The 16,875-nt window shown below is 43.3% G+C and overlaps 1 protein-coding gene across 1 annotated transcript in view; it reads left to right on the top strand.

Moving 5' to 3' along the window:
- Positions 1–295: 295 nt before the first annotated feature.
- Positions 296–16,875, top strand: part of LOC102790429 (uncharacterized) — a 35,194-nt gene continuing 18,614 nt past the window's right edge. Inside the window, exons 1-4 of the mRNA XM_087838558.1 lie at positions 296–391; positions 7,091–7,435; positions 7,971–8,081; positions 13,075–13,401. Of these exons, the coding sequence (XP_087694684.1) occupies positions 355–391; positions 7,091–7,435; positions 7,971–8,081; positions 13,075–13,401 (820 nt within the window). The 5' untranslated portion in view covers positions 296–354. The remainder of the gene's footprint in view (positions 392–7,090; positions 7,436–7,970; positions 8,082–13,074; positions 13,402–16,875) is intronic.

Raw genomic sequence — 16,875 nt, 5'->3', positions numbered from 1 at the left:
AGTCTCTTTTTGTGCCCCCGCCTCTGTAAGCCTAAGCTTTCACCTAAACAGTGGATGATTCTGGAGTGAAGGTGGAGCTTTGTGTGTGTCAGGGTGAGGCCGCAGCAAACGCCTCCAGCGCTCGGGCGTGAAAACTATGAGGAAAGCCGACGTCCTCCTCTTTCCTCAGAAGTGATCTGTGGCCGGCCGGACTTCATTCCACAGATGTGCTTTAACAAAGTGTGAAGCTGAACTCTGAGCTGTGACAGTGTGAGCAGTGTGAGAGTGTCAGTAGATGATCAGCAGAGGAAAGTGAAGCTGCTGTGAGCTGATGTCCTGAAGGGCTTTTAAAGAGTCTCTGAGTTTGACAGGAACATGAAGATGTTTGTGGTGTTTGTGATCCTCCTGCACGGTAAGTACACCTTCCTCTCTCTGCTCTCTTTTCTTTCATCTCTCTCTCTTTAATGTGTTGTGTTGGCTAATGGGAAACCTCCATGAAATCATATTAGGAGATGAGCTGCCAGATAATAAGGTGTTGTTGAAATATAACAAAGATATTCATTTTTGTCAAAATTGACATTTAAATGTTACGACTAAATAAAATGCTCAAAGGAAGGACATCTTACGTTGCTTCTCGCCTCCTCCACTCACATCTGTTTATAAGGACAAAGGATCAAGGATGCTAATTTGTGAAAAAAAGAGTCTGTGACAGGGAGTTTATCTCTGAAAATGTACAAATCTCATCATTTTTGAGCTCTAATTAAATAACTTTCTCTCCATTTACTCAATTTTTTTCTTGCAGTGATGCACTTTGACAATATAACAGCAGGACCTTGTTATCTCAACTGTTGTTGCGCTTACATTATAATTAATTACTCACGAACTCACTCAGTTCACATTCAGAGTAATCTCACACACATAGAGCCCAGTTTCATACTTAAATAAAGGTTTTTGACATGACACAACAGGACATCTTTCAGAAGCTTTAAACAGAAGTCTAATAACAAAGTACCGCTCAGGTTCAGATCAAGGATGCTGCCACCTGGGTCTCACTGTTATTGCCTACCTGAGCACTGAAGTCTCCCAGTAGTCCCCAGGCAGAGCACCCTCCAGTAGCCCACCCAGGGACTGCAAGAAGGCTGGGTACTCTGCTCTGAACCGCTACTTGGCGCATAAGTGCAGACAACGGTTGGGACCCGGAGGCGCAGGAAAAAAAACCTCTAGCCCACTGGGAGATACCCCAACATACAGGCCGAGAGGATACCAAGATACCCATTGCCTCTCACCAGGGGCAACTCCAGACAGAGGCTGGTTCCAGAGCCGAAGCCTTGCGTTTAGGTGAGCCCAACTATATCTCTCAACCTCACGCACCAATTCAGGCTCTTTCCCCACCAGAGAGGTGACATTCTGTGTCCAAATTGCCAGCCTTGGTAGCCGGGGATCAGTCCGCTAGGACCTCCGCTCCTGGCCGCCACCCAAATCACAATGCACCTGTCCCCTACGGTGCCTCCTGCAGGTGGTCAGCCTACAGAAAGATGGGCCTATGTCCCTTTTTCCGGTTGCAAACGGCCGGGCCCCGTGGACTAAGGCACAGCCACCAGACGCTCACCCCCGGGCACCCTCCCTAAGCCTTGTTCCAATGCAGGTCCCCGGTAACCCTATCCTGTGAACTGTTCCCTCGATGGTCTTCTCATAGGGGTCTTTTTCTGGTCCCTCATCCAGGACCAACCAAAAGGCCATCAGACAACATAGCCCCTGTGTTATAGTGCCTCCTGTCATCACACTAATTAGGGCTTATGTTCAATTCAATTCAATCCAAATTTATTTATATAGCGCCAAATCACAACAAAAGTCACCTCAAGGCGCTTCATAGGTACAGAGAAAAACCCAACAATCATATGACCCCCTATGAGCAAGTACTTTGGCGACAATGGGAAGGAAAAACTCCCTTTTAACAAGAAGAAACCTCCGGCAGAACCAGGCTCAGGGAGGGGCGGGGCCATCTGCTGCGACCGGTTGGGGTGAGAGAAGAAAAACAGGATAAAAGACATGCTGTGGAAGAGAGACAGAGATTAATAACAGATATGATTCAATGCAGAGAGGTCTATTAATACATACTGAGTGAGAAAGGTGACTGAAAAGGAAAAACTCAATGCATAATGGGAATCTCCGGCAGCCTACGTCTATTGCAGCATAACTAAGGGAGGATTCAGGGTCACCTGGTTCAGCCCTAACTATATGCTTTAGCAAAAAGGAAAGTTTGAAGCCTAATCTTGAAAGTAGAGATAGTGTCTGTCTCCCGAATCCAAACTGGAAGCTGGTTCCACAGAAGAGGGGCCTGAAAACTGAAGGCTCTCCCTCCCATTCTACTTTTAAATACCCTAGGAACAACAAGTAGGCCTGCAATGCCAGAGCAAAGTGCTCTAATAGGGTGATATGGTACTACAAGGTCATTAACCCTTTAAAGCCGGTCGGAGCGGGATTGGTCCGTTTTGTGTTGTGCCCTTAAAATGGGGAAATAGTGAGGAGAGGTGAAAGAACGGCACAGACATGCAGCTCTCACTCTCACTCGTCTGTATTGAGTTTCAGAAGCAATACAACCAAAACAATATTCTTATGGATGCACTCAATCTCAGAACAACTGTGTCCAAACTAAGTCACTATCCGATCCGATCAACTGTTCCTAACACTTCCTATGTCCATCAGCGCGAACTATCGCATGTCCGCCATGACCTGCCCAAAACCGGAGATGACGTAATTTTGCGGAAATGTAGTTTTTTACCTTCAGGACCTATACTGGTGTTTTTAAACGTTATGTTTGACTTTATGACTTTCTGTATAATTTCTGGGATGGTTAAAATTAAATTAAAATTATAATATAAGTTCTGGCGGACTTGGTTCTATGGTAGGTGTTAAAGGGTTAAGATAAGATGGGGCCTGATTATTTAAGACCTTGTATGTGAGGAGCAGGATTTTGAATAGAAACCTGTGGTTGTTCTTATTTTCTTCAATCAGTGATGAATAGTAAGATGTCCTGGCTTTGCCGAGGGCTTTCTTATAAAGCAGCAAACTATTTCTCCAGGCTAAATGATGATCCTCTAAGCTTATGACACGCCATTTCTCTCCAGCTTACGGGTCATCTGCTTTAGGCTGTGTGTTTGAGAATTATACCACGGAGTCAGGTTCTTCTGATTTGAGATCTTAGTTTTCACAGGAGCTACAGTATCCAACATTATCACAGAACAACTCCAATACGTTCACCCATCACGATAACAAGCGGGTAGCTTAGTGGTCTTCACCGGGTAACATCTTACAGTGTCTGTAACCTGCGTACACTCAGACGGTGGTGGTTTAACAGACTGGTGTGTTTCTGGGGGTATTGTGGTCCCCAGAACACCATTCTTCAGGAAATCCAACAGAGAGTGCACTTTGTACCCGATGAACAACATAGCCTGAACAAGCCTTACACCCCACATGAGGTATCTCTGCTGTATTGTGAGTTGTTGTCTGCGCAGCAGATAGGGTGACAGCTCATGATCCGTGTCCTTTGCTGCTGGGAAACATTCAGTTGTTACCATTTCCAGGACACGAGACAAAGTGACATAACATGACACAGTGTCACGTCTGATCTCAGCAACACTGACTGGTAATGTGTCCATTTGAGATATGTAGAATATACGCTCAACTACTCCCCGTTTCGCTTTCTGTGCAAGTGGCAGAGGTAAACGTGACAGTCCGTCTGCATTGACATGATGTGCACTCTTCCGGAACTGCAAGGTGTTATTATGTGCCAACAGTAGGAGCAACCAAAGCTGCTTTCACGAAGCTGCCATTGATGGTGTACCTTTTACTGGACTCAGAATGGAAGTCAGTTGGCAATGATCAGTGAGCAAGCTGAACTTCTTACCATGGAGTTACTGATGAAACTTGGGCACTAGAAAAAACTATCGCCAACGCCTCCCTCTCGATCTGAGCATAGTTTCGTTCTGCTTTGCTGAGAGTTCGTGAAGCACAAGCAATTGGCCGTTCTTGGCCATCAGTCAGGACGTGTGTGAGCATGGTCCCAACTCCGTCTGGTGAAGCGTCACACGCCAAACGTAGAGGCAGTTCAGGATTGTAGTGGGTGAGTATTTCTGGTGAGGCCAGACGTTCTTTGGCTTTCTTGAAAGCTGATTCACAGGCTGGTGTCCACTGCCATTTCTTCTCTTTACTGAGCAGCTCATTCAGCGGTTTCAGGACCTTAGCTAAATCAGGTATGAAACGTCCATAATAGTTGAGCATTTCCAAAATAGAACATAACTGTCTGACATTAACTGGTGCTGGAGCTTCCATAACTGCACACTCCTTTTCCGGTAATTTGTGTAACCTCGCCACATCAATTATGTGGCCCAGGTATTCCACTGATTTCTGGACGAACAGGCACTTCTCCTGTTTGTAATGAAGGCTATAGTCTTGCAGCCTTCTCAAAACTGCCTCAAGGGTTTTCAGGTTTGTCTGTTTGTCAGGTCCACTGGCGAGGATGCCATCCAGATAACAATGGGTATATGGCAGGCTGAGAAGAAATTGATCCATAGCCTTCTCTAATAACGCTGATGACGACGCCACTCCAAAAGGTAAACGATTGAAGCAGAACAGCCCTTTTTGAGTTGAAACAGTCAGCAGTTTCTTAGACTCCTCTTCTACCTCCATCTGTAGATAGGCATTTGCTAAGTCAAGCTTACTGAAATGCTAACCCCCTGCTAGAGAAGAAAACGGGTCCTCAATGCGTGGAAGTGGGTACTTATCCACACAGATCTGCGAATTGAGAGTCACCTTGAAATCGTCACACAGTCTTAATGAGCCATCCTTCTTGTTGACAGGCACCACGGGCTCCACTGGTGTGATCACCCCAAGCTCAGTCTGGCGTTTCAGATCAGCCTCCACTCGAGGGCGAAGAGCATAAGGCACGTTATGTGGTAGACAGTACTAGGTTCGTCATCAGTATAACTCATTTTCCCGGAGTGGCCGTGTTGGATCTGCGCTTCCGTAGGCCCCGCTAGTTTAGAGACTTATTCTCGTTAACGACAAAAACAAGATAAACATCTTCAACCGTTTTTTACTTACTAGCAGGGGAAGGCTGGTCAGAACCAGGCTATTGGAGCTGAACGCTCCTCACCCGTCATCCTAACCAACTTCTTCAAAAAAAGGAGCCTCCCTCGTAGCCTTTTTATTAAAAACAGTTACAGTACACACAAGCACACACATGTACACACATGAAGCACACAAGTACACTCATGAAGCAGGCATGGAGGTAATTCAGGCCCCAAACACTTTCGGAGTCACCCCCGAGTACGAGAGGCTGCAGTGACATGCCTGCAGGCTAACCCCCGCACCACAGTGGACAAAACCCCAGGCCACAGGCCTGAGGGGCCCCCGCCCCCCGGCATTTAAAATTGCAAGGTGGGCCAGGACGCAATCCCCACCAGTTGAAGAGCCCCTCAGTTGCACCAGATGGGCACCTACACCAGGGCAGAGGCTGCCTGTGCCACGTTGAGCTGCAGATGATTTTTCTCGCACCACATGACAAAGGAGTCAACCACAGCCCGGTACTCTGACTCATCACCCCTGCTGATGCCTCGAACCACCACAGAGACATTAGAAAATGTCTGAAGATGGCAGGTCTCTGTTCAGCGGCTGAAGTCTGTGGTTTAGAGGGTTAAGAGGAAGAGGGAGACGACAGTCACTTGTGATGCCCCTGTGCTGCTCATTACCTTGTCAGACACACAATGTGTAAGACACACATATTGGATGTTCCTGTCAGATAATCAACAATCCAAGACACCAGAGAAGCATCCACCTGCATTGGTGTCAGCTTGCCACCCAGGAGGGTCAGCCTGATGGTGTTGAATGCCCTGGAAAAGTAAAAAAAAACAAAAAAAAAACATGACTCACAGTGCTCGCCGGTTTGTCCAGAGAGACTAGACTAATCCTTTATGATGTGGTCTGAGCAGTTTATGAAAGTCTTCACAAAGCTCAAGGGCACAGGCCTTGAGGAAGGATGGACTCATTCTGTCTTGTCCAGCAGACTTGCCTGAGTGGTGTCTCCTCATTGCCTCTGAACCTGGTAATCAGTGAAAGTGATAGGTGGGGGAGGGGTGGCAGGACCTTCACTTGAGGAAACAGTGGTGTGGCTCTGGATTTCAGGCTGATTTACAGGTGACTACAGGGGTGACTGCTTACAGGGGTGTGAGCAGTCACTGCAGCGTCAAATCTATTGAAAAACAAATTAAACTCATTAGCTCTGTAGCATCCCCTACTATTGGTTGACCTGAATCCAGTGATGATAACCCCATGCCACTCCACACCTCTCTCATGCTGTTCTGCTGGAGTTTCCACTCCAGTTTCCTTCTGTAATTGAAATTGGAAAAGGCACAAATGAGATGGTTTCATCTCTCACTCACGCTTTTTGTGCACAGGCTCACACAACACTTGGCAGAATCCCCACTCACCCTCTCCCCAGGTAAACATCCAATGACAGTTAGGATGCAAATGACCCGGTGTAAGGTTTCTCAGTAGGCAGGGCAATGCAAAAGGAATAAGCAAATCTCTGTCCTCAAAATCAGATGAGTTGATTAACAACTAAAAAAATACAACTATATTTGTACATTCAATGGGGGACTAGTGCATTATCTTTCTCAAACTATCAGTGTAGTAGTGAAGTGTTTGTTTCGCAATCCCAAAATCACCACTGTGAGCCAGTCTGCTGCACAAAGCCGACTGAAGGACTTGTGTCTGTCAGACCCCAAACACTCATAGTAGCAACTATCACAACCACATGAGGTGCAAAACAGTAATTAAAATTTTGGGGCTATTAGAACATCCCCTCAGTTTTTGTTGGGTGTTGTCAGAAATTCTCATGGTGCTTTCTTGTTTCCCGAGTTTGGACTTTTTGTTTGACATTTTTGTGAGATACACTTCCTGCCTCTGACCTGCAGTCTGACCTGCTTTTTTATTTGTAAGTTGTTAAGTTGCTAAATGTTTCTGTCATTCTGTCTTCTGACTTTTGTAAATGTGTCTAAACTTGATCTTTACCTCATAGTGACACATGAAGTCTCTGTCTGTCTGCCCCCAGTTTCCCAGCATGCTTTGACTGTGGAGCTGTATGAGGGGGACTCATTCATCCTACCCTGTGAATTTCCCTCTTTTGATCTGACTGACCCCACAGTGGTGTGGAGTCGCTCTGACCTCAGTCCTCCAACCGTCCACCAGCGTCAGCCTCAAGGAGACGAACTGAAAGATCAAAACCAGCGTTACAGCGGCCGAACATCCATGAAGATTGACGCTCTGAATACTGGAGACCTCAGTCTGACCCTGACCAACCTCCAACTGTCTGACAGTGCCACCTACACCTGCTCCATCAAAGACAAGAGGACAGGAGGACAAAGGACAGTGACAAACGTACAGCTACAGGTCAAAGGTCAGAAAAAAAACACCTGTTTTTTCTGACATTACTCAGAATTGTTTTTTTAAATTATTTTAACACTGTCTGAAAAAAATAATTTTGGCTCTATGAGTGACGTACAGGTGTTAGGTTTTGTATTGTGATTGTTATTTATGCTTAGAAATATCTACCCATATATGCTTAGAGGTTTATAATTACACACAAACACACACATACTTACAAAACCACAGGCAAGGTACTCTTTGTGTGTATGTATACGTCATATGTTAATGAACCTATGTATATTCATGTAACCTCAATAAAAGAGCAGTGTTACGGGGGAGCGGACGAGAGCAACTGGGGTCAAGCGAAGGAACGGCGTTTGTCCGGTTCTCTCCCGTGCACGAGAAACATAAAGAACTTTGCCTACTCGTGTCTTGTTTTGCTGTGTAATTACATTGTTCCAGCGAATAGGTTTAAGCTACAAACCTATCACAGGACTATAACCTAATTCATTATTGTTGTTCAGTCAAAGGTTAAAGGTCACATAGTTCTTTGTGTTTTTCCACAGAACAGTTTCCATCCTGGGCCAAAGCTCTCCTGGTTCTCCTGGTTCTTCTGGTTCTTGTTCTCATTGTCTCTGGGGTTCTTTTATTTCATTTTCAGCACTATTTCATGTCAGGTGAGTGTCTCCTACTACACTACCCATAATGCAGATGGTCAGCAGGTGTCCTCTGGTGGCTCCTTGACTGTGGCTCACACAAACTTGTCTCAGAAGCTGAAAGAGTTGAGAGTTACAAACAGCTGATACAGAGAGCTGAAGAGAAACTTCCAGGTTTGTTCCAGAAGTCAGAAAACCTCCTTCAGACTCAGTCATTGATCAGTGAAACAGCTCCACAACATGATTTTACTAAACAATGTGTGTGTTTCACTGGATTGTGTATGAGTACATAATATTTATTAAAAGAGATAACGTTGATTGTCACAGTCAGCAGGACCTGACTGTTCAAGGATGTGAAAAGGTGGACCCAATTACAGACATGCAGGGAGGCAAAACAGGGGTTAAACAAAAGTGAATCATTTATTTTGGCTGGTAAACATAAACATAAATATAAACACAAAACTCAAACAAAGGCGAACATGGCAAGAGCTAACTGAAAAGGTAAACTGGGAAAACTAAATAAGTATGACAACTGAGACGAGCCTGAGGAACTATGATAATTATGATAACTATGACACAAGGCACATGAATACGATGTTGATCAGGACCATGAGAGAACCCATGGAATAAGAAACATGAAACTAGAAACATGAACATGTGCTAAACAAAAATCTACAAAATCTACTACAACAGCAAAAAGGATTGGACACCAAGCAGAGCTCTTTGATCTTGTGCACGAGGGAGAGAACTGTGACGGGCGCGGTTCATTCCGCTCGAACCCCAGTCACTCTCGTCTGCTCCCTCGTAACACTGCTCTTTATTGAGGTTACATGACTATGCATAAGTTCATTAATATATGACATTTTAGACAAGCATACATGTGAACAAGGAATACTTTGTCTGTGTATACCTATAGGCATGCTTGTTTGTGTGTGTGTGTCAAGATATGGTCTCTTATACTTAAACAGATACAGAGTTTATGTTCTCTTTCATTTATGTAACACACCATTGACAGTTTCTTTGTCGTTCGGTTCGGCACCTACACACTCCCAGCTGCATGCCAACTCTCCCCTCTACTCTCTGCTCCAGCTTGACTATATCACAGCAGAAGAGAGGCAGACCTCATTAACTCCACACACCTGTCCCTCCAACCTTCCTGAAACTTTTAACTTAACTTGAAATTAAAGAGAAACTATCAAACCTGCTCAGTTTAAGTTTGTATTCTCTCAGCTGCAGACTCACTGCTATTTAAAGGTTTGCGAGCAAAGACTAGATATAAAAACAAACTTTGCACATAGATTCAGTCTATGTACACATTTGATATGAGGTCAACAATTACAGTGTCTGTGTTCTGTATTAAGATCATATATGTAAAATTATCTTATTATATCTTATTATATTATTGAATAATCTGGAATTTCACCTGTTCCAGAGCAGGTAAGGGTTGCAGCATACATTACCATGGTGATGTACTGTGGTAAGAACCACAGGAAACACCTAACCCAGAGTTAACCCTAAAGTTATATAGCCAAGATGGCGACACCCCTAATGCAGCGGCTCACCTTTCCTCACATTTGGTGCTTTGTTTTTTCATTTATTTAAAATACAAAACATGAGTAACTGTATTCCTTTCCACTTACTGTTTAAAACGGTGATATTCAGAATACAGTTATTTTGTTGAAATAAATAGATTACACAGTGTTCTTTTCCTGTTTCATATTTTAGGCCGTGCCCTCTCTATTTTTGGTAATTCCACATGGTGGAACCCCCAAAAAACACTTAAGAGGCTCTAATGTCTGGGTCTTAATCTCGCGGCCCATGTCACCTCTATTTGGGGCCGCATAATGATGTAAAGAAATATTTTTAAGAGATGGATGGGAGCTGGAAGCATGTAAATATTATAATAACCACTGCACCCGAAAAGAGTGCCTGACGAGCCCAGTTGTAAGTACGCTATTAAGACTCGACTGTACACTGTGTTCATGTTTTCCTCTGAAACAATAAGTTCCGTTGGAGCAGCCTTTCAGCCTCTGTCTCTGTCTCAAAAACATGGCTGGCAGGGGGGCCACTAGCATGGATAAAGAAACAACCATTTAAGCAATTGCTTCAGAGTATTTTCCTTTCCAACATTAGGCCCATAACCAATAAAATCAATGAACTAAGATTACAGACTACTTCAACAAGTGTGTAGGGGACAGCAGCGTTATACTACTTACAGACACTTGGCTGCAGCCATCAAGCCCAGACTACGCTATTGAGTTAGCATGCCACACGGTTCACCATCAGTGCACAAGAGGAAGATTTAAGACCAACAACAACTTGTGAACAACGTATGACAGGAGGTTCAGCACCTAACCAACTACAAACCTGGGAATACCACATTGACTGAAGGTACTGCAACCCTTGCGAAGGAGCTGAACCACTTCTTTGTACGCTTTGAGGTAAAGGAAACAGAGGCAGCCAGAGCTCAAACATCGGACAGCAGCAGCAGCCCAAGCCTCATGCAGCAGGAACATGAGGTGAGGTGAGGACAGTGAACCCCAGGAAGGCCACCAGTCCAGATGGGTTGGCCAGAAGGGTCCGAAAAGAATCTGCAGACCAGCTGACTAGGGTCTTCACCAAGATCTTGAATGCTTCACTGTCCCAGTCCTGCACCTGCCATGCCTAAAGTTGGCCACAATATTCCCCCTGCCTAAGCGAACCAACATTAGCAGTCTTAATGAAGTGTTTCGAGAAACTTGTCCGGCGTCACATAAATTGCTACCTTCCACCCACACTCAACCCGCTCCAGTTCGCATACAGAGCTAACAGATCAGCTGAAGATGCATTTTTTGCAACGCTCCACATCACCATCTCTCACCTGGAACAACAGGGGCAGTTAACGACACACACAGGACAACTTTCTGCCGTTAGTCTCATTTATGAGCATTATTAGTGGTCTTCTAGGATCCAAAAGTCTGCACGATGTGTTTCATAGTTTCTAAAAAGCCTCTACAGTTAAATGTAACACGACTGAAACACCGATATCTGCTAAATGTTTTTTAAACCACACACAAATCAGATGTTAATCTGATTCTCCATCCCTCCATCTATACATTCTTTTCCGCTTATCCATGTCAGGGTCACAGGTGGGCTGGAGCCTATCAGCTACCTTAAGATGACAGGCAGGGTGCAACTGGACAGGTCACACAGGGAGGCAGACAACCATTTCCACTGACATTCACACCTATGGGCAATTTAGATTCACCAATTAATTTAACATGTTGGGTAAATCTGATTTTATTTTTATTTTAGGGGACTTAAATTCTAACAGACAGATGGTGCTTAGAATACATCTAAATAAATATTAAAAACATTATGTAATTATTCCTGGATGGGCGTGATTCTACACGAACGGCGTCAACATCCACATTCAAATGCTGCTCCTCTCAGTTGAAATTCATGTTTTCTTTCCTCCGTGTATAATTTTTTTTTGTTAGTTTGAATTCAAAATTCAAGGTTAAATAAGCCTAACACATATGAACATCACATAAAAAAAAACAAGTGAATGATTCAGTCCAACATGTGCTCCAGTGAGACTTTAAACTTTAGTAAAACTATGAAGTCATAAAACTTTAGTCTGAGCCAAACTGATTTGCTCAGGTGTGAATAAATCAATAAAGGTGACCTGATAGATATAGAGATATAGTTAAATAAGTCCAGTGTTTAACCTTCACTGAGAACTAAAACTCAGCGGTTTTTAAGATGTGTGCTGGTGACCGGATATCAACTGATATCGTATTTTCCGGATTAGGTGTACTGGATTATAAGGCGCATTAAGTTAAAAAAAAGTCAGATAAGTCAAACTTTACTCAACTCATTGCTCTTGCTTCCTCCACTTCTGTACCATTGATTCATTACTGCTGTATTCTCTCACAGCTGCTCTATTCCCATGTTGTTGCAGTATATTAATGACTAACCTCGTCTTGTGGATGGATTATCTCAGTTGTTCTCCTGACTGAAGTTTGGTCTGTTTACAGCATCCTGCCATGCGATTGCATTTGTCTCTAACCATGAGGAACCCTCACGTTAACTTTTATCAAGTGGAAAAAAGTTAGCATTATTCCTTCAGCTTCACTGTGTTTATGTTATGCTAACATAGCTGTGTTGCTAGCGATCACGTAACAGATCATTATATACCAGCTAGCCCAACTTCAGTAACCCTACAATAGTCACTGCTGTTCAGTTTTCTGTATTATGTTGGAAGTGAGAGCAGAGCTGTACGTTTAATTTTTTTCAGAAATCTCTCAGTCAGAACATGGTATGTCATGATTAGGTGGAAACTAGCAAGCTAACTTCCTACTAACTTGTAACTTGTAACACTGATCATTTTATTAACGATGAAAGAATTTAGACAGTTTGTAACTCTCAGTGATGCCGCAGTGTTTGTTTGACTTTGGGACCTGAAGTAGATGGAGTTTTGGACCCAGATTACACCGCGAGGCGCCTGACTACAGTAGCCATAATGCTCCGACAATCCATCAAACAACATGGCTTCGTAGCTTACCAAAGTCGTACTAAAACATTGTTTGACACATTTTTGAGTGCTGTGTACCACATAAAATCGGTTCGAGGTCAGTGAGCACAAGCAGAATTTATACATAAGGCGCACTGACGATTTTTGAGAAAATTAAAGGATTTTAGGTGCGCCTTATGGTGCTGAAATTGTATATTCAATTATGAATATACAATATTCATTTTCATGGAACTCCATAATTTTAGTGAGTGAAGAAGTGAAGAAGGATCATAATTTACATGAACAAATTGGAATCTATTAGATATATATGATTGAAACCACTACAGCATAATTTCTTTAATACCAACAGTGCGTTCCTGTTTCTGTAGGAGCATATTGTGATAAATGGAATCAAAAGCTGCGCTGAGATAGAGAAGAACAGGAATAAATTATGTGCCAAAAGCCATACGATGGAGAGTTACTTTTACTACAGCTCATGTTGTGCTTTTTTCCTCTCAGTTTACAAGGTGGAGGTGGATTCAGGGGTGACGTCTGTCCAGCTGCCCTGCAAAACCACACTTCACCTGCCTGAAGACGCTAAAGTGGAGTGGAAGGAAGGTTCAATCTACCATAGGAAGGTCCACGTGTATGAGAATGGCTCTGACCAGCCTGAAGAACAGCACCAGGTTTACAGAAACCGAACGAAGATAAATAAAGACCTGCTGAAAACTGGAGACCTCAGTCTGACCCTGAAATATCCCACAGAGACAAAGACCTACACCTGCACCGTCTACAGCTGGGAGGGAAACATCCTGCTGAAGAAACAAGTGGAGCTAAAAGTCAGAGGTCAGTGCTGTAGATACAGGTCAGAGGTCAGAGTTTAGACTCATGATGGTGGTTCAGTCTCAGTGGGCTCCATCCAATAATGTTACAGTGTTAGCATGTCTGATGTTTGTGGCTGTTTTGGTTTTTATTTGATTTCCAGCCAAATGTAAAAGCTTCAGCAGATGAACTGTAGGAGCAAAGTTCATGTGTGAGACTTCATCTGAAAGGTAACATCTTCTAGTTTCTGAACATGTGTTTGTTTAGCATGTGGCTAAAACACAGGCTAAGCTAAGTCAGCTCATATCTCATTAAAAACCTTCTTTGGTCCTCATCTATAATCAGTCATATCTGAGTCACAATAACTAGAAGATGATTTCTAGCAGAAGTGTGAAAATCTCCACATCCTTTCTCCATGTTATCATCCAAAGCTGTGTGAAGTTTCAGAGCTCTGCAGCTAACAGAGACTTTCAGTTTGCTGCTCTCTTCCTCTGACAGCTCCATTCTTAGGGAGCGTTAGTTCTCTGTTTCACTTTATTCCACTTATTCAGTCTGATGTTCTCTGATCTGTTTCTCTTGTTTAGTGTCTTCAATGCTGCCAGTGCCTCTCTTTGCTTTAACCAACCTTTCTCTTTATTTCTGAGCTTTTTAAGGATTTTAACTGATGCATCAACCTTTGAAAATGGAAAGAAATCAGTCAGATTCATGGCTGCATCAAAGTGTCACATGTAGTTCTCCCACATCAGCTGGATTATATCTATAGCAGCAAACAGCAGCTGATGCACAAATCTTTGTCTGTGTTAATAAAGTTCAAACAGTTTGTTGCTCTGCACTTGAAATCAGCAGTTTTTCTAATGCACCACCTTCATGTTTCCTTCATATTTGAATCCCCCTGTAGATACTGACAGGTAACCATGTCACACAGAGCTCAAGCCTTTGAATCCAGCTTATGCGAGATCTCGCACAAGTTTCATACATCTCCGAAAACGTCGGAGCACTTTTGCAAATATGTGATATCTTGTAAAACGAGCAGATATCTGATGTTTACACAACTACATTCACGCCTCAAAATATCTTAAAAGTTTATTTTGTGACCCAGAAAGAAACCCAAAAAATATTACAACTAAGTAGCTGCCGCCATTGTTGGAATTCAACTTTTGCGAGATCTCGCAAAAGTTTTGCGAGATCCCGAGTTTGTTTTGCGAGATCTCGCAAAACTTTCAAGTTTCAAGGTTCTTTATTTGTCACATGCATAGTTATACAAGTATAACACACAGTGAAATGTATCCTGACACGCTCCTCGACCTAGGGTTAGGGTTAGGTTTTGCAAGATCCCGAGTTTGTTTTCCGTCCGTCTTAATTTTTTTTTCTCCCATGTCCCCTGTAGGGCTCCGTAATCCATAGAACACTGATGGGAACATTTTTCTGCACGATGTTATGGAAATTTAATTAATAAAGCCTGCAGATACCGATTAGCAGGAAGCTAATACCTTTAATACTAAACACAAGCATTCTTGGGAGACAGATACCATAACAGTGCACTGACAAGCTCGCTAACCATACCAGCACAGCTGTAGTTTTAAATACTGTTGAGAATAGATTCCTTAATGTACATCAACGTTAAAGAGAATATAGTTGTGATTGCTTGAAACATTATAATATTGTGGTAATGGGTGTAAGGATACAAAATAGAAAATAGGCCTGGGATGGGAACAAAGAACTGAGGTGCAGGGCAGGAGGACAATCAACCCCCACCCCCAGGACAGTAGCAAGAGTTACTGAGGGTGAGAAGCAGACAAAGGGCAAACGGGCACTACCATAAAAGGAGATGGGGGTCAGGGTGTCAGCACCCTTGGCCACTGTACTAGTGTATTTCCATTGTGGGGGTGTTTACTGTAGGGGGGAGGAGACCAGAGGTTATAACTGTAACTGTTGTGTGGAGTTCTTTGGATCAGCCTTTAGCATAGGACTGCATAGGAATGCAGTGTGCTGATCTCCAGATGCATCTGTAAGAATAATGGGTAATAAAAGGATTGTGTAAAAAATGGAAACATCTCAGAGTGATCTCTACCAGGACCAAAAGAATCGGAGAGACCGGCGTTGTCTCAACAATTTGGTGCCAGTGACCCGGATCTTTGTAATTGATCTCCATTTGGACCTTGGCTGAAGCGGAATGGACACTGAGGGTATTGCCGGCAAAAAACAAGGTAAGCAGAACCTGTTTAATCGAATCTGCATATTGGAATTAAGCTAAATTTCACCCAAAAGTGTCCTGAACGCAGAAGTCCGTAAATTTTGATAAGAGATGTGTAGAACAGAGCTGGTTTCTCTAAAAGTGAGGGTTTGAGGCCCAGAAAGCAGGACTTTCTAAATTCTATTGTCCTTGGATGTGGCTGCCCCTCCTATGAGTTGACGAATTCATAGGCCCAGACGGCGTTTCTGGAGCTAGGTTTGAGGCCTGGGAAGTTCAGGACCCCCGAATTCTACTAAAACGGTTTGAGGCCGAGGGAGTAGATTGGTTAAAATTCCTCCCTAAATTCTACTAAAATGGTTTGAGGCCGAGGGAGCAGATTGGTTAAAATTCCTCCCTAAATTCTACTAAAATGGTTTGAGGCTGAGGGAGTAGATTGGTTAAAATTCCTCCCTAAATTCTACTTTGTTGTGAGCTGGTGTTTTAAGAAAACTTAGGTTTGAAGTGTGATTGTGCAGAGAGTAGCATGTGGCTGAATCTGAAGAACAAAAGGTGTGTGTGTGGGGGTGCTCCTTTGAGGACAAAGGAAAGTTGTGTAGGTGTGTGTTTAAACTACGTGATGACCAAAATGGAGGAGGTGTGTGTAAGTGCCCTGAGGGGCAAAATGGAGGTCTGTGTGTGCGTGTGTTCCTTTGAGGGACAAAAGGGAGACAGAGCGGATTACAGGGGATTATTGACAAGACAAAATAGTAATAATATAGAGAATTTGATCAACAACTAGATGAGAGCAGTTGGGGAGAAAGGAAAAGAGAGGTTGGAGAAGTGGATTAAGAGGTTGATGTGCGGGTGTAAAACAATGGGGTAAAAAAAAAAAAAAAAAGGGTAAAAATTAAAAAAAAAAAAACAACAAAACCAAAAAAGTGTGGAATTGTGAGAGGGGAACTGTCTCCAACTGGGGGGAGCGGGTGATACTGCAGGTCACCAGCTGCCCTTAGTGGACACAAAAGAAAAACAGAACAGGAGTGTGGTTGATGAAAAAAAGTAATAATAATATGAAGAGGGTTTTGTTTTTCTCAGTCAAGAACAACTAAAATCTTACTTTCAGGGTTTTTAAGACAGGAGAGAGACACGGCTGGAATTAATTGGACATTACAATGAAAGGGGAGGTGAAACTAGAAACACTGAAAAGACCTTCAAAATAAAACAGGAAACACACCAACTGAACTCTAACACAGATGCAAATTTAACACAGACTGGGGAGACAGAACATAGGAATGTGGAACCGGAGGGCACAGAGGACACAAAAC

The sequence above is a fragment of the Neolamprologus brichardi genome, chromosome 3 (genome assembly GCF_056152115.1).
Source record: "Neolamprologus brichardi isolate AB-2024 chromosome 3, ASM5615211v1, whole genome shotgun sequence".
Lineage (NCBI taxonomy): Eukaryota > Metazoa > Chordata > Actinopteri > Cichliformes > Cichlidae > Neolamprologus > Neolamprologus brichardi.
The sequence above is the reverse complement of the archived record's forward strand: the minus strand, read 5'-3'. Positions and strand labels throughout refer to the sequence as shown.